Source organism: Bos mutus, chromosome 28 (genome assembly GCF_027580195.1).
Source record: "Bos mutus isolate GX-2022 chromosome 28, NWIPB_WYAK_1.1, whole genome shotgun sequence".
In the NCBI taxonomy this organism is placed as follows: domain Eukaryota; kingdom Metazoa; phylum Chordata; class Mammalia; order Artiodactyla; family Bovidae; genus Bos; species Bos mutus.
Window position 1 is genome coordinate 20,860,172 of NC_091644.1, and position 26,572 is coordinate 20,886,743.

The 26,572-nt window shown below is 37.4% G+C and overlaps 1 protein-coding gene across 3 annotated transcripts in view; it reads left to right on the forward strand.

Moving 5' to 3' along the window:
• Positions 1 to 26,572, forward strand: part of DNA2 (DNA replication helicase/nuclease 2) — a 38,520-nt gene that overhangs the window by 10,662 nt on the left and 1,286 nt on the right. For 2 of the 3 annotated variants that reach the window (XM_070364669.1, XM_005907318.3), the window contains 15 exons: positions 6,176 to 6,395; positions 9,475 to 9,592; positions 10,828 to 10,987; positions 12,391 to 12,585; positions 14,085 to 14,315; positions 17,639 to 17,755; positions 17,837 to 17,946; positions 18,237 to 18,346; positions 19,323 to 19,547; positions 20,714 to 20,907; positions 21,001 to 21,090; positions 21,173 to 21,377; positions 22,912 to 23,001; positions 23,628 to 23,810; positions 25,850 to 25,996. In XM_070364669.1, coding sequence (XP_070220770.1) covers positions 6,176 to 6,395; positions 9,475 to 9,592; positions 10,828 to 10,987; positions 12,391 to 12,585; positions 14,085 to 14,315; positions 17,639 to 17,755; positions 17,837 to 17,946; positions 18,237 to 18,346; positions 19,323 to 19,547; positions 20,714 to 20,907; positions 21,001 to 21,090; positions 21,173 to 21,377; positions 22,912 to 23,001; positions 23,628 to 23,810; positions 25,850 to 25,996 — 2,395 coding nt within the window. The remainder of the gene's footprint in view (positions 1 to 6,175; positions 6,396 to 9,474; positions 9,593 to 10,827; positions 10,988 to 12,390; positions 12,586 to 14,084; positions 14,316 to 17,638; positions 17,756 to 17,836; positions 17,947 to 18,236; positions 18,347 to 19,322; positions 19,548 to 20,713; positions 20,908 to 21,000; positions 21,091 to 21,172; positions 21,378 to 22,911; positions 23,002 to 23,627; positions 23,811 to 25,849; positions 25,997 to 26,572) is intronic. The other variant, XM_070364670.1, reaches the window with a different exon arrangement.

The following is a 26,572-nucleotide window of genomic DNA, read 5'->3' on the forward strand; positions in this document are numbered from 1 at the left end:
CTTCTGTATTGCTGAACAAGTGAACAGCAAGGTGCCAGATCATGATAAGTGTAATGTAGAATAATGGGGAGGGTAAGAAAAAGGAGTTGAAGGGACATATTTCCGTAGAATGATCATGAAAGGCCTCTAATAAGGTAATGTTGAGCAGGAACCTGAAGAAAATGAAGGAGGGAGCTGTGCAGCTATTTCTATGAAGAGCACTCCAGGCAAAAGCCCTGTGGCTAACGCACCCCTGCCCGTGTGGCTGGAACAGAGTGAGGTGGAAGAGGACAAGCAGCTGTCCGAGAGCCTCTGCAGCCTTGCAGGGCATTGGCTGCCATTCTGATTCCAGGGCCAGATGTGATTTGGCTCCCATGGGAAGCTGTTGCAGGGTTTGCACAGAGGGTTTTGATATCATTTCTTTCTTTCTTTTTTTTTTAATAGGCACTGTTTTATTTTTCTTTAAATAGTCATAACTTCCTTTTACATCAATATTCTTCATCTTTTCTCAATATTCTGGATATTTTATATCATGACATTTTGTGATCTGAACTCGTTTTAAGATTTTGAGTCAGAAATCTTGGGGACAGTGAGTTCTCTGGACCAACATGTTTTCTCAAGTTTTCTGTGGTTCAAAGGACAGACTGAGCCTGGTTGTGAATCCCAGTTTTGCCACAGTTTTGCTGTGTAACTTGAGGCAAGTTCCTTTACCTCGCTTTGCTAGTTTCTATATTGATCTGATTTACTTTTGAAAGGATCAGTCTGGTTGCTCTTTTAAGACTATGTTGTAGGATAGGGCAGAGGTTGTGAGACCAATTTGGAGGTTCTTGAAGGAATCCAAAATAGAGATGGTGGTGGTTTAGACCAGAGTGAGAGTTGTGGAAGTAATGAGTATCACTTGGAGTATAGTCAAGTTTTCAAGGTAGAGGTGATAGATTTTGGTGCAAGGTGATGGATTGGGTGCAGGGTATGAGGGGAACACAAGTCAATGGTGATTCTAGAGGAGAAAACATGATGAGAGTGGGGTCAAGAGAGAATGGTAGAAGAGAATTTGGAATCAGGGAGTGTAGATGACTGTATTGACAGGTTGTCGTATAAAAGGTACGTAGAAATGGAATGTTAGCCAGAGGCTTATGTGGGGTTAAGAGAGTTTTGTTTTTGTTTTAAAGATGGGAGATACAGCACATTATATGCCAATGAGAGGAATTCCATAGAGGGCAACATTATTCTTAGAGCTGTGTCATTGAGTAGAAGAGAGGGAATGAGAGTACACAAGTTGAGGCATGGACCTTATGGAGACAGTTATTTCTGTATATTAAAACCTCAGAACTGGACTGCTTTATCCAAGGTACTTGGAAAATGTACAACCTTTTACATATGGCTAGAATCCTTTGAGAATTTTTTAAGTCATTTTAGAAGGTTACCAGCAATGTTTCAATGTTCTGTGTCTGCTGGTAGGATTTTATTTATTTATATTTAATTATTATAATTATTTATAGTTGAGTGACTTTCAGTGTATTCATCGAGTTGTGCAACCATCACCACAATCAATTTGTCAATAGGAACTTTGATATGTGTTTAAAAAGTTGTGTTCATTTTGGCAGTACCATACAGGAAAATATGAATGATACAGAGAAGATTATCATGGCCCCTATACAAGGATGGGGCTTCCCTTGTGGCTCAGCTGGTAAAGAATCCACCAGCAATGTGGGAGACCTGGGTTTGATCCCTGGGTTGGGAAGATCCCCTGGAGAAGGGAAAGGCTACCAAATCCACTCTTCTGACCTGGAAAATTCCACGGACTGTATAGTCCATGGGGTCACAAAGAGTCAGACATGACTGAACGACTTTCACTTTACTTTACTTTATACAAGGATGACACATAAACCATTCCATATTTTTATAAAGAATGCATATCACTTTGTTTGTATATCTGAGACTAACACATTTTAAATCAACTATACGTCAATTAAACACTTAGTGGTTAAAAAAAAAAACTAAGGCTTATCTTGCTGAATTGGGTGTATTTATCACATTTTTTACTTTTATGTGGTCACAAATTTACAAACCAGGTACTTATCTGGAAAAAAAAGAAAAAACAGCTAGAGTAAATTGGTTAATGTTTCTTGTTTTTATTTTCTTAAAGCATTTATTTATTATTTAATTTTTGGCTGTGCTGGGTCTTTGTTGCTGCGGAGAGCATGTGCCACTCACTGGTTGTGGAGCGTGGGCTTTTAAATTATGATGGCTTCTCTTATGGCTGAGTACAACCACTGGAGCACAGGCTCAATAGTTGTGGTACATGGGCTTAGTTACTCTGGGGCATGTGGGATCTTGCTGGATCAGGGATCGAATCTGTGTCTCCTGCACTGCAAGGCAAATTGTTTACCACTGAACCACCAGGGATGCCCCTCTTGTAGTTCTTAAAAATGAATTGATAAATGCTTTGTTCTTTGTTTCTTTGGAGCAGATTGCTCCTGTCTTGCACAGGGGGTGACTCTTGGTGCATCAGTCTTCATTGTGATAATCTGCTAAGTGTTTATCAAACACGGAGAAGGCACTGGCACCCCACGCCAGTACTCTTGCCTGGAGAATCCCATGGATGGAGGAGCTTGGTAGGCTGCAGTCCATGCAGTTGCTAAGGGTCGGACACGACTGAGCGACTTCCCTTTCACTTTTCATTTTCATGCATTGGAGAAGGAAATGGCAACCCACTCCAGTGTTCTTGCCTGGAGAATCCCAGGGACGGGGGAGCCTGGTGGGCTGCCGTCTATGGGGTCGCACAGAGTCGGACACGACTGAAGTGACTTAGCAGCAGCAGCAGTTTATTAAACAGTCATTCTTTTCCTGGTTCCGTGGCTTTGTTTTGTAGTGTTTCTGTCATTTTGGCCTCTTGATTTTCTGTAATAATTACAAACTTAATTTTGCTTTCCATCGTTCCTCACTATTTCTTCCTAGTTGTTTTACCTTCCCTCCCTACCTTTCTTTCCTTCCATATTAGAGTCATTCCTTTGTTTTTGAGGCATTTGAATTTGCTTGAGATTTAGAATTGTGGTGGATATCCATTTTATGGTTGCTTTAGGTATTAGCTTTTCTGTCACTGTTATTTTAGCATTTTGTTCACACGTTTTTTCTTCTGGCTAATCATTTTTGCAGTGTCAATAAGCTGCCGTTTTCCTTATAGTCTTATTGACTTACTCATTCAGCAAACATGTATTACATGCTCTATCTGTGCCCCAGATCATTCTAGATGTTACAGGGAGACTAAAGCCCTCCAAGAACTCAGTGTATTGGTGGTAGTTGAAAACGTAGAAGTGGAGGGGGGTTTCTGAGAGAGAACAGCAATCTGCAGAAGGCAGCAGAAGAGGCATAGAACCGTGGGAGGTAACCATGTAAGAGGACACAGGGAGAGGACTTCCCCGGTGGTCCAGTGGCTAAGACTCTGAGCTCCTAATGCAGGGGGCCTGGGTTCGATCCCTCGTCAGGGAACTAGATCCCACGTGCTACGACTAAGACCCGGTGAAGCCAGATAAAAATAATAGTAATAAAAAAAAAGGACACAAGGAAAGAGTAGAATTCATCAAAGGAGGCTTAGGGTGGACCCTCGAGGGATTTGGTAGCTTAGAAACAGTGTGTCCTGGAAGTTTAGGAAAGTTTGGGATTCCAAATCATCTTTGATCTGAAAGGGATTTTGTGATTAAGCCTTAGATTTCCAGTAAGGAAACTGAGGTGGTGTGACATGGTTTTCTGTGAAAAAACAGTGGTAGAGCAAAGTCCAGAATAAGGAATTTCTTGATTCCCAGCTTGGTATTCTGATCTCTGTGTCTTGGTATGAGACTCTTTGTTTCAGTTATTTCTGATAGGGTTTCATGTGTCTGTCTATGAAGCAGGCACTTCTCTGTACTTTAATTTGCATCATTTCCCCAGCAGTTTATAGCTAGTCTTAAAAAAAAAAAAAATTCTTTAGGCTTTAGAGCAGAGAACGAGACCCTTAAAAGCTATTTAAAGAGATAACCTTTCTTCTTTATCTTCATGACATTATATTCTCTGCCAGGTGGTTCTCAAAGGAGTTTTACAACATTATGTTGATGAAAAGGAGAGTAGTTACATATAAAGTACTGTCATTTGTTCTACAGATCTAAGTCTAAAACCATATTGCTTCTTTTTCTAGAGGAGTGAATTTTAGTATAGCAACATTAAAAGTTTCATTATCTGTCTTCTATTAAATATATGGGCTTCTCAGGAGGCTGGGTGGTAAAGAAACCACCTGCCAGTGCAGGAGATGTGGGTGCAATCCCTGGGTGAGGAAGACCTCCTGGAGAAGAAAATGACAACCCACTCCAATATTCTTGCCTGGGAAATCCCATGGACAGAGGAACCTGGTGGGTTATAGTCCATAGGGTTGCATATGACATTTGATATTTAATAAAGTTTGTTTTATTTTAGAGACATATATTTAAGTGTGTCATGATCAGATAACTTCTAGTGAGAAAAAAACAGATTGATATTTAAGGAATTTCTGAAAAGTTGTGGCTTCCCCGAATTCTTTGATTGTCCTCTTCTGAGATTGCACAACTATACAAGTTTTCTTGGAGATTATATTTGAAGCATTCTGAAACAGTTTGTAAAAAATTATTGAAGATAGAACTCTTTTTCTTGGAATATTTTCTGATTTATTAAGAAATAGTTGCTTGGGACTTCCCTGGTGATTCAGTGGTTAAGAGTCTTTACTCCCACCGCAGGCAGCATGGGTTTGACCCCTGGCACGCAGAACTAAGATCCCACATGCAGCATGGGACGACCAAAAAGCAAGCAAATAAAAAAACACCTATGAAATTAGTAAAACAAGTCAACTAAATCATGTATTTTGAGAGCAGAATTCTTATACTTTTTAAATCTTGATTTTTATATGATATAAAATGTTTTATTACTAGAAACTTTATCCTTTTCATTTATCCATTTCATTTCCATTAGGTTTAGTATTCAGTTCAGTTCAATCGCTCAGTCGTGTCCGACTCTTTGTGACCCCGTGGACAGCAGCATGCCAGGCCTCCCTGTCCATCACCAATTCCCAGAGTTTATTCAAACTCATGTCCATTTTACTAAATCTAATTCCATTAGACTTAGTATTTTATACAGCTTTGAGTATAAAATAGGATTAATAAAAGATTGCTCTTATCTGGCTTTATTTCTGCAGAATCATTTCCTGCTCTGAAAATGAATAAATGTTAGATAAGAGTACAGGAGGCATTAAAAGTTATTTTCATCTCTTCTGATTCCTTTGACATTCATAAATTCATTTTTTCCCTCCTTCCTGTGCTCTTGCCTTATTTAACAGTTAAGATATTAAAATCAGAACCTCTTTTGTAATACTAAAAAAAATTGGATATTAGTTTTAAATATTGATAGTGGCAGAGGTGTATTCATTTAATGATTAAGTAAAGGATATAATGAGTATAGGAGCACCCAAGCTTCTCCAAGGATTGTCATGGGGATAGTGGGGTAGGGATGATGTGTTGGATGATCAAGCCCCAGATTGCATAGATAATAGGAAAAACAGCTCATCCTTATTCAGTTTAATAGAGTATTACATGAAGACATAGGTCTGTTGTTACCTAGGTACAACTGCATGCAAGCCATTATATATTAATCTGTGTAATAATTGTATATCAAAATATACAAATTGTCATAGTGGCTCCAGCAATCTAAGTAGTAAACTTTTTGCAATGATATTGACCTGAGGAAATAAAGCCCTGAATTAGGAAGATTGTCATAGGAATGAACTGAATGGACAGATGATAAATATTAAGAATATTTAAATTATATGAGTTAGACACTGTAGGATTCAAACTTGACTGTGCATCAGAATCACTTGGAGTTTGTTAAATTGCTGGGTCTCACCTATACAATTTCTGAACAAGTTGGTCTGGAATGGGGCCTGAAAATTTGCATTTATGACAGATTCCCTGGGTGATGCCGATGCTACTCATTCAGGAAGCATGCTTTGGGAATCACTGCCATAAAGCTCTATAGACTCGTTCCCATCCTCACATTCCCTGTGTGCAGTAGAGAGTCAATGCTAGCATAAAAGAAATGAGCAAAGTGTTCTAATTAAATTAAATAAAATATTTTATTATTATTTTTTAAATAAAATATTTTAATTAAATGTTTCTATTTAAATTTTTTTTTTTTTTAGGCCAAGTGATGGTAGTAACAGTAATTCAACATGTAATATTGAAGTTACAAACTCACTGGATATTGAAGAAAGCATTTGGTCCCCTAGGTTTGGATTGAAGGGCAAAATCGATGTTACAGTTGGTGTGAAAATACATCGAGGATGTAAAACGAAATATAAGATAATGCCATTGGAACTTAAAACTGGCAAAGAATCAAATTCTATTGAACACCGTAGTCAGGTATAATAAGAAAATTGTCTGAATGTGTAATATGTTTAAATTTTTTAAATGTTTAAAAAGTAGTCTGCTTTATATATTTTGATTTAGTTCAGGTAATTTTTAATTTAACCCAGTGTTTCCTAAATGTAATTTACCACAGAGTTATTATTTTCATGTAACATCTACATAGGATACTCTTTAGGAAACAGCAGTGTAAATTCATTCATTTTTGACTTTTAATCTGATTAAACTGATTTTTATTTAAATGAAATATAGAACTAACTGAATCTTACCATTATGTTAAATTCACGTTTTTTAAAAATCATCTTCTCTTTGGTAAATATAACAATCTTCTGTTGGCCTTCACAATTGCCTGAAATATTATATTAATTATAGTGAGTTAACAAATCAAAATAATTAACATAAAGTTATGTGTTTTTTTCTAATTATTTCTGATCCCTCTGCCAACCTCCACATTAGCAGTCTATGGTATGTCCTAGATGGCACCTGCCTTCAGTACTCTTGCCTAGAAAATCTCATGGACAGAAGAGCCTGGTAGCCTGCAGTCCATGGGGTTGCTAAGAGTTGGACACGACTGAGCGACTTCACTTTCACTTTTCACTTTCATGCATTGGAGAGGAAATGGCAACCCACTCCAGTGTTCTTGCCTGGAGAATCCCAGGGACGGGGGAGCCTGGTGGGCTGCTGTTTATGGGGTCGCACAGAGTCGAACACGACTGAAGCGACTTAGCAGCAGCAGCAGCAGACACTTTTAAATAAGCAGATAGAAGCTTCCCTGGTGATCCAGTGTTAAGACCCACACTTCAATGCTGGGGCCTTGAGTTCAATACATGGTTGGGGAACTAAGAGCCTACTGAATTGTATAATCAGGGATTAAAGAGATTTTTCTCTTATTAAGTCTTTCTTGTCATTCTTACTTATGTAACAAATACCAAAGGTAGAAAAATTAAATTTCCCCTATTAGAAGACTCAAATATTTCACTTTAGTAAAACAGATATAGCTGAAATTATGAACAAAGACTTGGTTAGATTAAAGCCCTCTTGAGAAAGGAAAATCATGTCACGATACAAGAAAAGTTGTTTTGGAAGTCAAAGGTTTGAAGAAATGTGTTCTATATATAATAGAGGCTGAAAGTTTTCACTTGTTTAAGGACATGTTTGATTGAACTCACTTTTGAATGCTAACAGAAGAGAAATATAAAGGCATTTCAGTGTCTAAAGTGGTCTAGATTCCAAGACCTTTTTTCTAAGGCCACTGCTCTAAATTAAAGTGCCTTCAAGACAAACAATATTATTGTATTTAATTCTGTTTAGTTGGAACTTTTATCTTTGCAAGATGAGAAGTTGCAGGAAGAACTTCTAAGAATATAGTTGTATTTGTTGTATTTTTAAAATGAGAAAATTGATTTGAACAAGGCTCAAACAAATATACTGGTGTGTATATTGCATATTCAGGGTGTAAGAAGCAAGCAGACAGAGAATTATTGTAAATCATTGATATATATATAGGTATTGTGGGTGAGGAAAGATAGATTTCTCATCTTATGGGGTTTGACTTTCTCCACTTTGGTAATGCAGAAAAAGCTTATGTTATAGACTAACTTCATTTAAGGAGGATTTTTATTTTTTAAGTGGGATTATATTCTAAAAATTCATTTCTAAGTTAGAAATTTGGCATTTGAAACGTATTTTCTAAAGGAAAAATATTATATGGAGCTGTGATGTCTAAACCAGCTCACAAAAACCTATTTAACTTGTGAAATAGTTGAATTAAACCTGTGATATAATTGAACTATAATAATGTTGTAAAATTTCATTCCTGCTTCCTTTTATCATTATATGAAGGGAATGTCATTCAGATATTTTTCCCTTTTAATAAATCCCAGAAGCAGAGTCCTCTTCCTTCTGCCTCAGTTCCTGTGTAGGGAAAAATTAACATGGAAGGACCATTAATTTGGATTGACTCTCTTGGTCCACAGCCCCAAGACTCATAAACCTTGTCATTTATGAGTTCATTTTAATTTTTAAAAATTTTATTTGGTTACCTATGCTGTATCTTTGGATACCTATACCATATTCTTGGGCTTCCCTAGTGACTCGGATGGTAAAGAATTCATCTACTGGAAACCTGGGTTCAATCCGTGGGTTGGGAGGATCCCCTGGAAGAGGGCATGGCAAGCCACTCCAGTATTCTTGCCTGGAGAATCCCCTGAAAAGAGGAGCCTGATGGGCTATAGTCCATGTGGTCACAAAGTCCATGGTGGGCTATAGTCCATGGGGATACAACTGAGCACCTAAGCACAGCACGTGCTGTAATAGGCAACACAAGCAGAGTGCCTGTAAGAAGGCCTCCCAAAGCATGTTACATAGGTTTAAATGTTACTGCTAATGTGTTTTCATGAACTAAAGAACTACATCTAACTTGTCTTAGATGGTTTCTCTGAAGAGTGCCACGTAAACCTAATGCACTTAATGCCACCTTCTGTTCTGGAAAAAGCAGTAAACTCTGTAGAGTTAGTCTCGTTTGGTTATCACAGTTACTATGACATAAATAATATGCATTTTATAGTGTTTAATTCATTTACTTATTTTAAACAGGGAAAATAGTGTCTAACGACTGTTAACTTCAAAATGTAAAACATCTCTTAATTTCTCTCTTACGTTTATTGGAAACCTAAACATTTACTATCTAAGAAAAATTCTAAATATTTATTTTTGTCTGTAAAGTGAGAAATATATACTACGTTTGTTTTGTGGAAATTAAATAGTTGGCATTGAATTTATTGTATTACCTGTACTGAATTCAGATCGTGTTATTTTCAAAATGGAAATAATTTAATTGACCTTTTGATTTTGAAATTATAATATGTATTCAGAATTCCCTGGTGGTCCAGTGGGTGGGACTCTGTGGTTTCACTGCCCAGGGCCTGAGTTTGATCCCTGATGGGGGAACTAGGATCCTACGGTCATGAGGTAGGGCCAAAAAAAAAAATTTTTAATATATATTGACTGTAAAACATATATGGAAATATAGAAAAAATTAAAGTTTTACTTGACAAAACGTACTTTGTTTTCACAGCTTGTTCTGTATACACTGCTAAGCCAAGAGAGGAGGGCTGACCCAGAGGCCGGCTTGCTCCTCTACCTAAAGACTGGCCAGATGTACCCTGTGCCTGCCAAACATCTTGATAAAAGAGGTTAAGCTGTTTTCTTTCAATTTTACTTCTCAGGGTTTTGTTTTTTCATTGTTTTTTCCCTTTAACTTTTGCTGACACTCATTTATACCTGACAATCAATCACTGTGCTTGCTAGGCCTAAAACATTTTGTAATTTATAAGTTGTGGTACTTTTCAAAAAAAAAAAGAATTTTGACAGTGTACTATATAATTGAAAACATTATTAACTTTTTTATTATATAAGTTTTTTTGTGTCATATTTTAGATTCCACATATAAGTGATATCATATGGTATTTGTCTTTCTTTCTGACTTACTTCACTTAGTATGATAATCTCTGGGTCCATGTTGCTGCAAATGGCATTATTTAATTCTTTTTTATGGCTGAGTAGTATTTTGTTGTTTATATGTACCACATCTTTATCCATTCCTCTGTCAATGGACATTTAGTTTGGGATTAGCAGATGCAAACTGTTATGTATACGATGGATAAACAATAAGGTCCTATTGAATAGCACAGGGAACTATATTCGATATCCTGTGATAAACCATAATGGAAAAGAGTATGAAAAAAAATATATATGTATAACTGAATCATTTTGCTGTACAGTGGAAATTAGCACAACATTATGAATCAATTATCCCAACAGTATGAATCAATTATCCCTTAATAAAATAAAATTTAAAAAATCTTCCTATACAAAACTTTATTTTAAACTTCCTATCTTATATTTGAGACACTCAGTTCAGTTCAGTCATTCAGTCGTGTCTCACTCTTTGCGACCCTGTGAACCGCAGCACACCAGGCCTCCCTGTCCATCACCAACTCCTCCTGGAGTCCACCCAAACCCATGTCCATTGAGTCGGTGATGCCATCCAACCATCTTATCCTCTGTCGTCCCCTTCTCCTGCCCTCAATCTTTCCCAGCATCAGGGTCTTTTCAAATGAGTCAGCTCTTCCCATTAGGTGGCCAAAGATACCTAATGCACCAAAGGCACCTAATGAGACACTCTAGATAGCTGTATTTTCCCTAGGTTGTTTAAAAACGTTAAAAACTTAATCAAGTGAACCAGAATTGAAAGAAATATACCAAAATGTTAACAGTGGTTATTATTCTGGTGTAGTGGGATACATGAATGTTGCTCCTTCCTTTTTATGTTTTTGAATCTGAAAGTTTTGCTTACATGTAATGGAAAAGATATATAATAAATTTTAATTAATTCTTAGAAAACACCCATCCGTTTTTTCCCCCACAGAATTATTAAGGCTAAGAAATCAGATGGCATTCTCCTTGTTTCACCGTATTAACAAATCTACTGGAGAGAAGACAGAGCTTGCTCCTTTGCCACAAATAATTGAGGAACAGCAAACCTGTAAATACTGTTCACAGATGGGCAACTGTGCTCTCTATAGCAGGTAAACACTGTCTTCTGAAAGTATTAATTCCAGTTAAGTAAGCACTCAACTCAGAATGATTTAACATTTTTGGCTGGTCTGGCATTGATGACTTCATTTTGGTTATTTAAAACGAAGGGAATAGGAAAGAGAAAAAAGCATAGTTAGTTCATATTACATAACAAGCCTATTTCTTTGGAGAAAAATAGAATGCTTTTAAAACTTTTTCCAAAAGTGGATATTTTAATCTTGCGGCATACAGTTTCTGAGGAAATGAAGTAATTGTAGAACTTATAGGATATAGTTAAAGATGTAGTATAGGCATTGTAACTTTTCTTAAATGTTATTTCAAGAAATCTTCCATTTTTTAGTTGATGTTTTAATTTCAAACCTTTTGTAGTTCAAAACTGGGAAATTGATTTTTTTAGACAATATAATCCAGTAGATCTGTCTTGATATAATCCAGTAGATTGTCTTGTTTATACTTGTATATTTTTCTACATATGGCAAGTTTATTAGCTGTCTCATGAGCAGTTATATGTATTTATACCTTCATTGAGCTTCCCTGGTGGCTCAGATGGTAAAGAATCTGTCTGCAGTGCAGGAGACCCAGGTTTGAACCCTGGGTCAGGAAGATCCCCTGGAGAAGGGAATGGCTACCCACTCCAGTGTTCTTACCTGGAGAATCCCAGAGACAGAGGAACCTGGCGGGCTGCAAGTCCATGAGGTCACAAACAGTTGGACACAATTAAGTGACTAACACACGTACATACTATCATAGGCCAGTGAGAGTCTTGGAGGACGCAAGAAAGTGGTTAGATGCAAATTCAGACTAGGAAACAAGATCAAATCAGAACCAAACTTCTAATTCAGCCTGAAAATTCATATAAAGGACTTTTAAAAGTACGGTTGACCCTTAAACAATGCTGGAGTTGGGGGCGCCAGTCCTCTCTGCAGTCGAAAATCTGAGTATATCTCATAGCTGGCTCTCCACATACAACTGCGTGGTGAGCCAGGATTGAATACAAGGTTTGTCCACATTCTTGTATTCAGCCAGTCTTGGATCGTGTAGTGCTATTTACTATTGAAAAAAATCCATGTGTAAGTGGATCCATAGAGTTCAATTCATGTTGTTCAAGAGTCAACTGTATTGGATCAAAAGATCTCTTAATGGCAAAAACCATGAACTTGGGAAATTTGGGACTATAATACAGGCACATTTTTTTGACACCTTGTTTTACTCTCCATGTTTTCTATGCTATCCTATAGCATATTTGCCCCTGAAATGACTTTTTTTAAAAAAGTGGGTGCTGTGGTTGTAAAGTATGATGATTGTCACATATGTGTACTTATTTTAGAAATATCTCATTTCATAGCCAGTGAAATGTTTTATATGCATCTCTGACTTGGAGCTTTATCTTTAGGGCGGTTGAACAACAGATGGAAGACAGTTCAGTCCCGACCAGCATGTGGCCCAAAATAAAAGAAGAAACCCAGCATCTCAAGCCTATACACTTAGAATATTTTAGCCTTTGGTGTCTAATGTTAACCCTGGAGTCTCAATCAAAGGATAATAAAAGAAATTACCAACATATATGGTTAATGCCTGCTTCAGAAATGTAAGTGGTCCATTTAATACAGTAAAACTTAAGTAATGTGGATTAGCCAGTGGGATGAGATTTGTGATTCATAACAAATACAGGTTAAGGACCATGTTAAAGGCATGAAGTTTCATATATTCATGCCAACTCCAGATGGCTGTCAATGAATTTTTTTCTAAGAAGAAAACCATTGTTATTTTTAGTAGATTAAATATACCTCAAGAAATCTTATTTTAAAAATTATTAGTAAAGTTACATCCTTTTTCATCAATGAAAAGAGTGAAAAACTTGAGTATATCATAAGGTGAATTTTAGCATATTGACACAGTAGAAATTAATGAAGTTTTACTGAATATTTTAAATACTACAGTATTTTAAAAGTTTTTTAGTAAGTTTTCATAGAGATTCAAATTCTCTAAAGCATGTCAATATTGTATTTTGTGAGGTCTTTTTTTTTTTTTTACAAGTTAGTTATAAAGTTATAATTTTGTGCATTTTGCATAGTATTTTTTTCAGTAATATTTAGTTGTTTTTGACCCATTCTTTTCTTTTCAGAGTGAATCTTGATAATAATGTGGCTTGAGACCTAAGAACGTTATTTCTTTAATACTAGACTTTAACACAATGTGCCATCACAAGTGAAGAAAGTTGAAGTCATTTTCAATAGACTACATAAGTATAGTAAATATGTCAAATGTGTGCGCCAGCAGACTTCTGCAGTGTAGTATTATAGCAGTGCCCGAGAGACTATAAATGCTTAATGCTGACTTCTGAGACACAGTGGAATTGTCAGTGTGCTTGCCATTGTTTTAGTAAGAATAATTATAAATTCTCTAGTAAATACTTGGTGATGGACAGGGAGGCCTGGCATGCTGCGATTCATGGGGTTGCAAAGAGTCAGACACGATTGAGCGACTGAACTGAACTGATGTTACTGCTTCCTTCACTTCAGGTTCAGAGTTAGATTATTATGATTTGTCTTCTGTAGTGTTAACATGTATCAGAACAGGAGGTGGGGGTGTCAGTCAAGAATCAAAGTGCTGATAAGCATGTTGTTCAGAAATCCTCCCTGTGGGTACAGTGAGGGGGATTCTTCCCCCCTCAAAAAAAGAGGGGAGCTCTCTAGCACCTGCTTAGAGATCTGGTGATGAGAGGTTTTTGTTTTGCTTTTTGCCTTGCCGCGTGGCTTGTGAGGTCTTAGTTCCCTAACCAAGGATCAAACCCATACTCACCACAGCGGGAGTGTGAGTATTAACCACTGGACCACCAGGGGAGTCCCGAGAGATTATTATTTTTTAAATAGTATTTATTTATTTATTTGGCAGCACATGAGACCTTCCGACTTCATTGTGGCATGAGGAATCTTTCGTTGCGGCATGTGGGGTCTAGTGCCCTGACCAGGGATCAAACCCAGGTCCCCTGCATTGGGAGCTTGAAGTCTTTGCCACTGCACCACCAGGGAAGTCCTCCGCGAGCGTATTTTAAAATTAATTTCTCTTTTTCTTTCTCTTTCATAGGGAAGAGAGTGGCAGCTGCATTGGGAGCCTGATTAGAATAGAACATGTAAAAACAGTTTGTGATGGACAGTATTTACATAATTTCCAGCGTAAAAATGGAGCCATACCTATCACAAATCTAATGGCAGGTGACAGAATTATTTTAAGTGGAGAAGAGAGAACATTGTTTGCCTTGTCTAGGGGATACGTGAAGGAGATTAACTCAACAACAGTAACCTGTTCATTAGACAGGTGATGAAATGTTCCCTTTTTGGGTGGGGAGGGTAAAGCTTTATTGATAAGTAAACATATACCATACAGTTCATACATTTAAAGTATACAGTTCAATGGTGCTTAGTATATTCACCCAGCTATGCAGTTAGCACCAAAATCCATTTTAGAGCATTTTCATTGCCCCTGGAAGACTCCCTGTACCCTGTAGTCACTCCCCCAACCCCTGGCAACTACCAGTTCCCTTTCTATATTTATAGATTTGCCTTTTCTGATTCATACACTTAAGTGGTCTTTTGTGACTGGCTTTTTTTACTTAACATACTGTTTCTGAGGTTCATCTTCATATAGTAGCTTGTACCAGTGCTTCATGCCTTTAAAAAAAAATTTAGATAAAATTCACATATCATAAAATTAACCATTAACCATTTTAAACATGCAGTTCAGTGTGTGCGTGCTTAGTCACTTCAGTCGTGTCCGACTCTTTGCAACCCTCTAGATGTAGCATGCCAGGGCCCTCTTAACCATGATGATTCTCCAAGCAAGAATACTCGGGTGGGTTGCCATGCCCTCCTCCAGGGGATCTTCCTAACCCATCGATTGAACCTGAGTCTCTTATGTCTCCTACTTTGGCAGGCAGGTTTTTTACCACTAGTGCCACCTGGGAAGCCTATATAGTTCATTGGCATTTAGCAGTTATCCAACTGCTGAAGTTTTGTTTAGTACATTATGTTCCCTAGTAGTAATGTGGACATGTGTGTGTGGGTGTGTGCTCAGTTGCTAAGTTGTGTCCGACTCTTTGTGACCCCAGGGACTATAGCCCACCAGGCTTCTCTGTCCATGGGATTTTCCATGTAAGAATTCTGAAGTAGGTTGCCATTTCCTTCTCCAGGGTAGCTTCTCAGCCCAGGGACTGAACTCACATCTCCTGCATCTCCTGCATTGGCAGGTGGATTCTTTACCACTGAGCCACCTGGGGAGCCCCATATGGGATGTAATCTTATCTAAATAATTCTCACAACCACATGTGTAGCAGGCGGGACAGATGTCCTGTGTTGGCTGTAACGCTTATTTCTCCTCCTTAGCCCTCTGGGCGCTCACCATTTTGTTCAAATTGCTTTTTTCCATTTATAGTTGTGATATAAAGTATAAATTAACACAAAGTAAATTAATTTAAAGAAAAGTATTAAGTAAATAGTAGAATAGTTGGTATGAAAATTTGTGATAGAAGCTAATATCTATGTTCGTTAATATCCATATTCTCCTCTTCCTGGACCCCCAGCCTTCCTTGCATTTAAGTGCAGGCATGCGTCACATTTCTCAGTGGATGGAGATCAGTAATTGGATCCAGAGAGTAACTGCAGTGGAAATATCCAGGCTTGCTCTCCAGTAATCAGTAATCCTGGTTAAGCAGTAACCAGCCCTAGCCCGGGTTTCATGATATTGGAGTATAAGCTGTGATATTTCTGCTGTTTCTTAGGAGTCCCTTCAGTCAGTCCTGTGAGGTATTTATTTAGTACCTAACATGTGTTAGATACTTTGCAAACTCTTGAAGAATTTGTAGTCTTGTGGGTAACAAATAAATATATATTTGAGTCTAATATGACAAGTGTTGGAATTAATGGGAAACAGGAGAGGCATTTAACCCAGTTTTAGGAGGCTCGGGGAAGGCGAGTGAAAAGGGGTTCTAGATCTTCATCCCGTGGGGGAATGTTAGCCCTGTGAAGCAGTGTGGGATGAGTATACCAGACACAGGGGACGGGGTGTGGGAAGGCCTGATGGTGTGAGGTGGGGGGGTCTGCAAAGTGTAGGTAGTAATTACTTTCTGAAATGTAAAAGATAAAGGAGTTATTGGAGAGGTCAGGTCATAGAAGGGTTTATATACCCTGTTAAGTGAACAAAAGAATGATAATCAGATTTGCATTTTCTCTGTGAATGCACTGTGGAGAATAGAGTTAATCAGAGGCGGCAACACTGAAAGCAGAGGAACCAGGTGCCTGCTATAGTGGCCGAGGCTTGAGGTGATTGAGGGCAAGGTAGTTTTGACAGAGAAGGTCGAATGCCTTTGAGAAGTATTTGGAAAGTAAAATTGTCTGACACTGAGATCCTGATTGGATCTGCAGGGTGGGAGAGGGAAGGATCAAGACAGTCATGTAGATGCAAGAGCCATTACCTAAGGTCAGGTCCACAAGAAGAGGATAAGGCTTCAGCAGGGATAAAGAGTTGTTCAGTTTTGCAAACTTTGACTGCCTGAGTTTTAGCTCAGTGGAAAAATCTTGCTGCTTGCTGGACATTCAAAGCTGAAGCTTGGATGAGAAATGGGGTAGGAGAGGAATGTTAGGTCAGGCCTGGTGATGTAGATTTGGGATTCAGATGGAGGCATGGGACCAGTGGGGAAATGACAAGAAAGAACGGTACAGAGGACCATGGAAGGGACCTCGGGAACATCACAGGTTAGCCTGACAGAGGAGTGGGAGAAGCCTATGGGAAAGAGACATGTACTCCAGGCCTGAGGAGGCAGGGGCCATATGCTCAGGATCCTGCTGGGGGTGGTGAGCCCAGGTTGAAGTTCAAGGAAGGCCAAGTGAGTTGTCAGCAGATGTTGCAGGTTTTGGATTATTAACTGCCTTTATTATTATTATTATTTAATTTATTTATTTGGCTGCTCCAGGTCTTAGATGCAGCAAGCGAGAGTTTTACTTGTGGCATATGAAGTCCTAGTTGTGGCATGTAGGATCTGGTTCTCCAACCAGGGATTGAACCTGAGCCCCCTACAGTGGGAGCTCAGAGTCCCAGCCACTGCCTTTTGCCTTCCCCTTTTCTGTTTGCTCACCAGTCCAGGGCCTTAGCCTGCCTTTGGTTGGCAAGTGTGTATTAGGGGCTGGTAGCCATTTTCATAGTTATTCTGGCCCATTTACTTTTTACTTCTTTTTATTTTTGGTTGCACCGGGGTCTTCATTGCTGTGCGTGGACTTTGTCTGGTTGCGGAGAGTGGGGCTACTCCCTAGTTGCACTGTGTGGGCTTCTCACTGTGGTGGCTTCTCTTGTTTCGGGGCACGGGTTCTAGGTGCAAAGGCTTCAGTAGTTGCGGCATTCGGGCTCAGTAGTGGGAGCTCCCGGGCTCTACAAGTGAACTCGAGAGCACAGTCTCAGTAGTTGTGGCGCATGGGCTTATTTGTTCTGCAATATGTGGAATCTTCCCAGACCAGGGATCAAACCCATGTCCCTTGCACTGGCAGGAAAATTCTTATCTTCTGTATCATCAGACAGCAACGCATTTCTTATACCAACCCCTGACTATGTTAAATGAAAAATATTCACATACATATGTTTTGCTGTTTCAGGAACTTGTCAGGACTCCCAGAATCAACTTTGTTCAGATTGGACCAGGAAGAAAAAAATTGTGATATAGATACCCCATTAGGAAATCTTTCTAAACTGATGGAAAATACTCGTGCCAGGTTTGTAACAATAAATGAATCTGAATATCACTCCATTTTCCTGAGGAATATTATAAAAAGCACTTTTTTTTTGCTTTTCAGCCAAAAACTTCGAGATTTAATTATTGACTTTCGTGAACCACAGTTTATATCCTACCTCAGTTCTGTTCTTCCACATGAGGCAAAGGACACAGTTGCCTGCATTCTGAAAGGTATGTTATAATCAACATGCCTGTGTCCATTAATTTTTCTTGGTTCTATTTATAATGTAATCTGTATGATAGTCCAGTATCTTAATAATTTATTAAGCTTCTAATTATGGTTTTTAGACAGCATCGCTTTAGAAGTAGTTTACATGTGACTTTTAATATCACCATGATATTTCCTTACTTTGAGAAGACTATTGAAGAACAGACTAGAACACAGGCTGCTTTTCTTATAGTTAAGTTGCTCATTGAAAATTCAACACTCTTATTCTTATTATTTTTAAATTTAAATGTAGGTTTGAATAAGCCTCAGAGGCAAGCCATGAAAAAGGTACTTCTTTCAAAAGACTACACCCTCATCGTGGGCATGCCGGGAACAGGAAAAACAACTACAATATGTACTCTTGTAAGAATTACTACTCTTTTGCTTAGAAACTGGGTATTTAAATCCATTTCTCTTCAGTTCAGAGAACGTAATACCGGATGTCAAAAGGGCTGAATTTCAAATCAAAATGTCTTTGTTTCAAACTAAGAATGACATGAGAAATAGAAAAACTAAACTATTATAACTATTACCATACATTACCATACCATTACAACCAGTAGTTGTAATCATCATGTATATACCTTGCATTTAAGATTGTCTAAAATCTCTGTGTTTTTCTTCACTTTAAAAAATGACAAGTTGTACGAGGAGGTTGAAATAGATTCTTTTTTAAAAAAAAATTATTTATATGTTTGGCTGCAACAGAGGTTAGTTGCAGCCTTCAGGATCATTAGTTGTGGCACGTGGGATCTGGTTCTCTGACCAGGGACCGAACTCGGGCCGCCTGCATTGGGAGCACAGAATCTTAGCCACTGGACCGCTAGGGAAGTCCCTGATACAGATTCTTATTGAATTTTTTTTTTCATGTCAGTAAATTTCTGAGCAGTCTTAGAATAATGATGATGATGGCACCACATATTTACTGATTGATACTTTGTGCCAGGCACTAGTTAAAGTTTATATGTACTCAATTTTGTCATGATATAATTAATATATTGGTAACATATCATTGATAACATGATAATAATGCCATGTTACTTTCATAAGACATTTTGGCTTTATAATTTTTTAAAAAGTTACTTTGGGGAATTCCTTGGCAGTCCATTGTTTAGGACTCTATGCTTTCACTGCCAAGGTCCCAGGTTCGATCCCTGGTGGGGGAACTAAGATTCCTCGAGCTGTGCAGTCAGAAAAAAAAAAAGGCAATGAAAAGTTACTTGGCTTGGCTCTTAGATATGCTTCCTGTTGTTTTCTAATTCTTTTTGAAAAATATAAATGTTAAAAATTATCAGGAGCTAAAAGTAATGATCTTTTCCATTCTTTTGTTTATTAATAGGTAAGAATTCTCTATGCCTGTGGTTTTAGTGTTTTGTTAACCAGCTATACACACTCTGCTGTTGACAATATTCTTTTGAAGTTAGCAAAGTTTAAAATTGGATTTTTGCGCTTGGGCCAGATTCAGAAGGTACATCCAGATATCCAAAAATTTACAGAGGAGGAAATTTGCAGATCAAAGTCCATTAAATCTTTAGCTCTTCTAGAAGAACTCTACAACAGTCAAGTAAGTACAATTATTGTATAATCATACTGACAGTAATTTTTGCTGTCAGAATGAGGGGAGAAATGGCACTTTGAGAAATCCAGTTGCATTGACTGAATTTGCAGATTCATTTATATAAACCATAAGACCAGTTTATGAGTTTATAGTTTGCTCTTTGATTCTGAACTGAAACAAGGTTTCTGGTCTATTTTTCAGGGCTCCCATCTTCTAGTTTAAAATATCCTGGTAAAGGAAAACTGTTTCTCTCTACTCACACTTCTGACACTAACTATGTAGAGTTAGTGGAGGCTCCACAAGTTAAGGGCAGTCCCACAAGACTGTCCCCTACTTCAGTTCTGAATTGCAAGTTCAGATCTCCTGTGCCCATTTTGGGAATTCCTATGTCTTCCTCCTTGGGTTCCATAATTTGCTTGAATGACTCACAGAATGCAAGAAAGTCACCTTATTAGCATGAACTCAGGCATGGTTAAAAGGGGCTTATCAGTCTGCCCTTTGGAACTCTGAGGAGATCTAGGAGGCTGAAGCTTTTATCCTACAAATAAGAAATGAGGGACCTAGAAAGGCTTTTTTGCCCAGGAGGGCCCCATAAAGTCCTGCTTGGTTTCATATATCGTATGTGATCTTTTGGGATTGGAATTTTTCACTTAGAATGTTCCAAATGTCTGAAATCTGGGATATGTGAGGCAAAAAGAAAACCCAGGGAACAAACTACTATGCTGTTCCTCATGTCCCAAGCTCTCCAGCTGATTTACCTTTTCTCTACCTTTCAGAGGCTTTATAGTTTTATATATAATGTCTGGGGTTTTTAGTTGTACTTTGTGGGAGGGAAAAGTACTCCATCTTCCCAGAAGTGAAGTCCTAGTTCACATTTAAAAAAAAAAAAAAAATCCTTAACTTACTGCCTCTTGAAATGTTCAGATTTCCATTTTGATAGATCTAAACTTGAGCATTGTTATTGTGTCTGGAAAATTAACTTGATTTTTAAAAATTTATAGAAAAAAAAAGTTTGCATGTTGTAAGTGTTTCTAAATTAAAAAACATTAGGGATTTCTGTTTGGGAGCACAAAGAGCTCTTTTTTGATCTTTTAATTTCAAACATGGGAAAAACAAGGTTTATTTCTTGGACATATTAAATACCTGATCTATTTTTTTTTCTTTGTGTTTAGCTTATAGTTGCAACAACATGTATGGGAATAAACCATCCCATATTTTCTCGTAAAACTTTTGATTTTTGTATAGTGGATGAAGCCTCTCAAATTAGCCAGCCTGTTTGCCTAGGGCCACTTTTTTTTTCACGGAGATTTGTGTTGGTGGGGGACCATCAGCAGCTTCCTCCCCTGGTGTTAAACCGTGAAGCAAGGTAAGTAGACATTAAGGTTTCAGTTTTAAACTAGATACTTGTTTAAGGGATGCTTTCAGTAGACTGATAATCCTGAATTTGATTCGTTGACAGAGCTCTTGGCATGAGTGAAAGCTTATTCAAGAGGCTGGAGCAGAATAAGAATGCAGTTGTACAGTTAACTGTGCAATACAGAATGAACAGGTATTTGTAACAGTGTCAGCTATGAGTGATTTTCATATTTGTTTTCATCACCAAACTAAAATTATTTTTGTAATTCCCTTAGTAAAATTATGTCCTTAAGTAATAAACTGACGTACGAAGGAAAGCTGGAGTGTGGATCAGATAAAGTGGCCAATGCAGTGATAAACCTGCCTAACTTTAAAGATGTAAAGCTGGAACTGGAGTTTTATGCTGATTATTCAGAAAATCCTTGGCTGATTGCAGCATTCGAGCCAAACAATCCTGTCTGTTTTCTTAATACACACAAGGTAAAACACACACACACAAACTAACATTTCCTGCGTTTTTCTCCGTTTGCCCTATCATTTAAATTCCTCCGTTTCAATAGCGATTGCTTCATTACAGCTTATGAGTTAAAGCTAGTCTGCTTCTTGTGCTTTCACACAAAAGAATCTTTTTTTCTACAGATTCACTATCTTTGGGAGGAGGTTTATTCTGGTGATTGATATAGATGTCAAATTGTTTTGAAGTAGGAAAGCTAGAAAGTGAACGCAAGTGTATAATTACATTTCCTAGAAAAGTAATTGGCATTGATACTGTCAAAAGTTTGGGTTTACAAATGGACAGAAGGTAAGATAAACTGATGTTCTTTTCAGGACCTTTAAAAAAAAAATAGACTTTATGTTCCAGAGCAGTTTTAGGCCCACAGCAAAACTGAGCTAAAAGTAACAGAGATTTCCCACGTGTCTCCAGATCCCACATATGCACCTAAAGACCTCTTTACGAATTTATCATTAAAAAATCTGCACAAGGACTTTAAATGACTTGGTTCTTATTTCTAGGAACTAAGAATAAAGTTTTGACTCTGTGTTCCTACAGTTTGTTTTCTATACTGCTTCTCATTATTGATTTGGAAATCTTTACATAAGTTCAACATAAGTTCAAAATATAGGCATCAATTTGATCTATGTATATCATTCTTAATATAATTATATATTTTGTTATTAAGATGGGTGGAGTCAACGGTTATTAAAAATAGGGCCTTACCATTGATGTACCATGCTGGAATTTTCATTGTCTTGGACGTTGCTCTAGTGTTTCAGAATGAAGAATCATTCTCATAAATGACTGCTTTTATATTTTTATGTAATTAAAATTTTTATTTTATTTTTTATTGAGGTATAGTTGATATGACTGCTTTTATAAACCACAACTCTAATCTGTTAGTTAGAAGTTATAATTATTAACCTCACCAGTGATTTTTAGATTCTTTATTTTTGCTACTCACATTTCCTGTCTCTTGGCATCAGGATTCCAAATAAGTTATATTAAAATTAATCAAGGTGATGTAGGGGTGACGTAGGAGCAAAATAATCCTTTAAAATTTTTACTAGGGGTGGTGGAACCTGGGGAACTTTATGGCTCTATTATTTGTATAAAAAGTAACAAGAAAATGGAAAGAACACAGATATTGGAGCCAGATCTAAGTTGAATCTTAGTGCCACGGTGTATTGTAAGGCTTGGGCAGGTTACTTATCTCTTCTGGCCTTTGATGCCTATAAAATGGGGGATAACACAGTAATGTATGTGAAGCTCAGTGTATGGTCGACTTTTGTAGAGATTTTAGTATGAACTTTATGTAGCATGTTTAAGATGGGTTTCCTTCTAAAAGTGACTAATATCATTCATTTTTGTCAATTCTTTTGCATTCAACTTTAAGAGGAAGATATTTTTCATCTGTGCCCATATCTGGTAGTACTGTCTCTGTGGCCACTTGTATACTGACAGTACTCTTTACTTCAGAAATTGTTTCACAAGCAGGATGCATATTTTTCTGTTTAGGTTCCAGCACCAGAACAAGTTGAAAAGGGAGGTGTCAGTAATATAATGGAAGCCAAACTCGTTGTTTTCCTGACGTCAGTTTTTATTAAGGTAACTTAAAATTGAATTTTGAGGGCAAATTAATATTAAGGTTCAGAGTAATAGAATGTTAGAATTCATGGAACTTTAGATCTAGCATTAACTTCTGTTGATTAAGATAAGAGGACTGAAGCCTGAATGTTTTTATTTTGACAACATTTATCTAAGACGGTAATTACTGTATCTAATACAGTAATGGCATTTTGGGTTTCCACTGAGGATAAGTTTCTGTAACATCAGATAATTCTGATTGTGTCAATTTAGTGCAGAAGTCAGTATGATTGGAGATTGGAAACTTCAGTGAAAAGGGAAAGCAGAAAGTAAAATTTATTTCTTTGTACTTTTTTGGTATGGCATCACTGCTCTGGTGGCATACAAACCATTTATATTGCCACGAACTTCTTAAAATTCAGGGAGCAGCGTTTGCAGAAATTATTTCCTCTCAGGAAATGTAGATGTAGCCTTAGAGTAATTCAATATTTATTTCCTCCTTGTAGGAACATGTGTTATACATAGGGACATGTATTATAAACATCAGTTGTCACATTATGTAAACATTTAATAAATTTAGTAAAGTTTAAATAGCAAAAGTCAGGATTTTTTTCATTTTAAATTGTGTTCTTTTCTGTTTAAAACAGGCTGGTTGTAAACCCTCTGATATTGGTATCATTGCACCATACAGGCAGCAGTTAAAGGTCATCAGTGACTTATTGGCACAGTCTTCTGTTGGGATGGTCGAAGTTAATACAGTTGACAGGTACCAAGGAAGAGACAAAAGTATCGTTGTAGTATCTTTTGTTAGAAGCAATGAAGATGGAACTGTGAGTTGATTGTATTTTCTGCTTTGCTTTCTGATTTTTATTTTCTATTTGTTTGGGACATTATTTACCTCTCTTCTTTAAAATTATGTTAAAAAAACCACATAGCATAAAATTTGCCATCATAACTGTCTTTAAGTGTACAATTCACAGGTATGAAGTATATTGACAGTGTGTGCAGCTGACCTCCAGAACCTTTTCATTTTGCAAAACAAATTCTATATCCATGAATAACCACTCCTTAATTCCCTCTCTGTTCATTTCCTGTCAACCACTTTCTATCTCTGTGAATTTGACAGAACTTTATGAATTCATGAATTTTCCACGTAAGTGGTATCATACAGTATTTGTCCTTTTGTAAGTGGCTTATTTCACTTGTCATAATGTCTCAAGGTTCATCCATATTGTAGCATGTAACAGAATTTTCTTTTAAAGTCTGATGGTTATTCCATTGCATGTATATACCACATTTTGTTTATCAGTTCATCCATTAGAGGACATTTGGGTTGCTTCCACCTTTTGGTTATTATGTTTGGCGCATTTTAAACATATAAACTTTCCTAGCTTACTTTCAAATTTGTAGATAATTCCAGGCTGGTTTTTTTTTTGTGCTTTTATCTCTCCTTGACTTATTTTTCTTGACTATGTGATACCTGCATATAGTTTTTAAAATACACAGAGTAAAAAGTCTCCCTTCTTCCCTGTTACTCTTCTACTCAGTTCTTACCCTCACATGTTTGGTTTTTTGGATTGTTTGTTTTTGCTAACCTTCTAGAATTTCTTTAAGCATATGTAAGCACATGAATCAGTATTCATGTTTCCCTCCTTTGGGCACAAAAGGTAATATATACACTATTCTGGACTTTGCCTTTTCCACTTAATAATAGAGCTTGGAGATCTTTACATGTCATTACACAGAAAGAGATTTCATTCTTCTCTTAAAGGTGCAAAGTTTTCCACTGTATATATGAATCGTGGTATATTTAACCACTCCTTTGAGTCCTCTATGAGGTTTTATTACATTTAAAAACAATGCTACAATAAGTGGAGACAACTTCAGTTCTTTATGATACGTATTTAATGTTTGAAAATTTTATTTGTTTTTATTTTTTTGCTGCACTGTAGGGCATGTGGCAGAGAAGGCAATGGCACCCCACTCCAGTACTTTTGCCTAGAAAATCCCATGGACGGAGGAGCCTGGTAGGCTGCAGTCCATGGGGTCGCTAGAGTCAGACACGACTGAGCGACTTCCCTTTCACTTTTCACTTTCATGCATTGGAGAAGGAAATGGCAACCCACTCCAGTGTTCTTGCCTGGAGAATCCCAGGGACGGGGGAGCCTGGTGGGCTGCCGTCTATGGGGTCGCACAGAGTCGGACATGACTGAAGTGACTTAGCAGCAGCAGCAGCAGCAGCAGCAGCAGCAGCAGGGCATGTGGGATCTTAGTTCCCTGACCAGGGATTGAACCTGCGCCCCCTGCATCGGAAGTGCAGAGTCTTAAACCACTGGATTGCCAAGGAAGTCCCTAAAATTTATTTTTTAATATATTTAAAATTTTAAAATACATTTTCATTATACATATTTAATCATTTAAAATTATGGCAAAGATATCATTGTTGTCGTTGCTTAGTCACTAAGTCATCTTTAACTCTTTTTCGACCCTCTGGACTGTAGCCCACCAGGCTCTTCTGTCCATGGGATTTCCCAGGCAAGAATACCGGAGTGGGTTGCCATTTCCTTCTCCAGGGTATCTTCCCAACCTAGGGATCAAACCCATATCTCCTGCACTGACAGGCAGATTCTTTACCATTGACCCACTAGGGAAGCCCCATGGATATCACACCCACAATAAAATACTTGAGGTTGGCATCATGGGCAAGTTTTTTTTTTTTTTTTCCGCAACTGTCTGCACTTTGAATGTGTTGATGAATCTTTTTTGGAATATGTTTTTGAAAGTAGGAAGATGGCTCAATAAAAACTGTTCTTTTTCAGAAAAACCTCAAATAAGAAAACTCAAAGAATGAAAATTATCTTTCTTTCAGCTTGGTGAATTGTTGAAAGATTGGCGACGTCTTAATGTCGCTATAACCAGAGCCAAACATAAGCTGATTCTCCTGGGATGTGTGCCCTCACTAAGCCGTTACCCTCCTTTGGGGAAGCTACTTAATCATCTCAACTCAGAAAAATTAATATCCTTTTCGTTTTATATACGGTCACATTTGATTGTGCTATGTGAGTACTTTATGTATTTGTAGCAATTAAAACTAAGTGTCTTGTGTTTTCCATGGGCATATTTCAAAAGACCTGATTCTACAAAGGAGAGAGAAAACAATTCACAGGAACTAGGTCAATGCAACAAGTGAAATAATGAAGGTGATGGAGAAGAATAGTTTGTGAAATGAGAAAGGGGAACAAAGGGACTTGATTTCTCGCCCCGGAAACAGAGTGCATGTTTCCTAGAACACATCTAGGAAAACTGGTATCCCTTCAGGTTCCTCTCACCTCGATAACCTTAAAAAATATACATCTGGGACAAAGTATTATATTTAAAAATGGAGATTATTTCTTGTCATGTCATAGATAATTTTAAAAATAGATCATCTCTTTAAAAAATTATATGAAGGTCTCACACTAAGACAGGTAAATCATATTGCTTAAGTACATTATTATCCATAGAGTGTCACAAAAATACAAGTTTTCTAGTAGCCTTGTTAAAATTACAGAATGTTAATAATGTCATATGTTTTAATGTAGTTCCACATTGT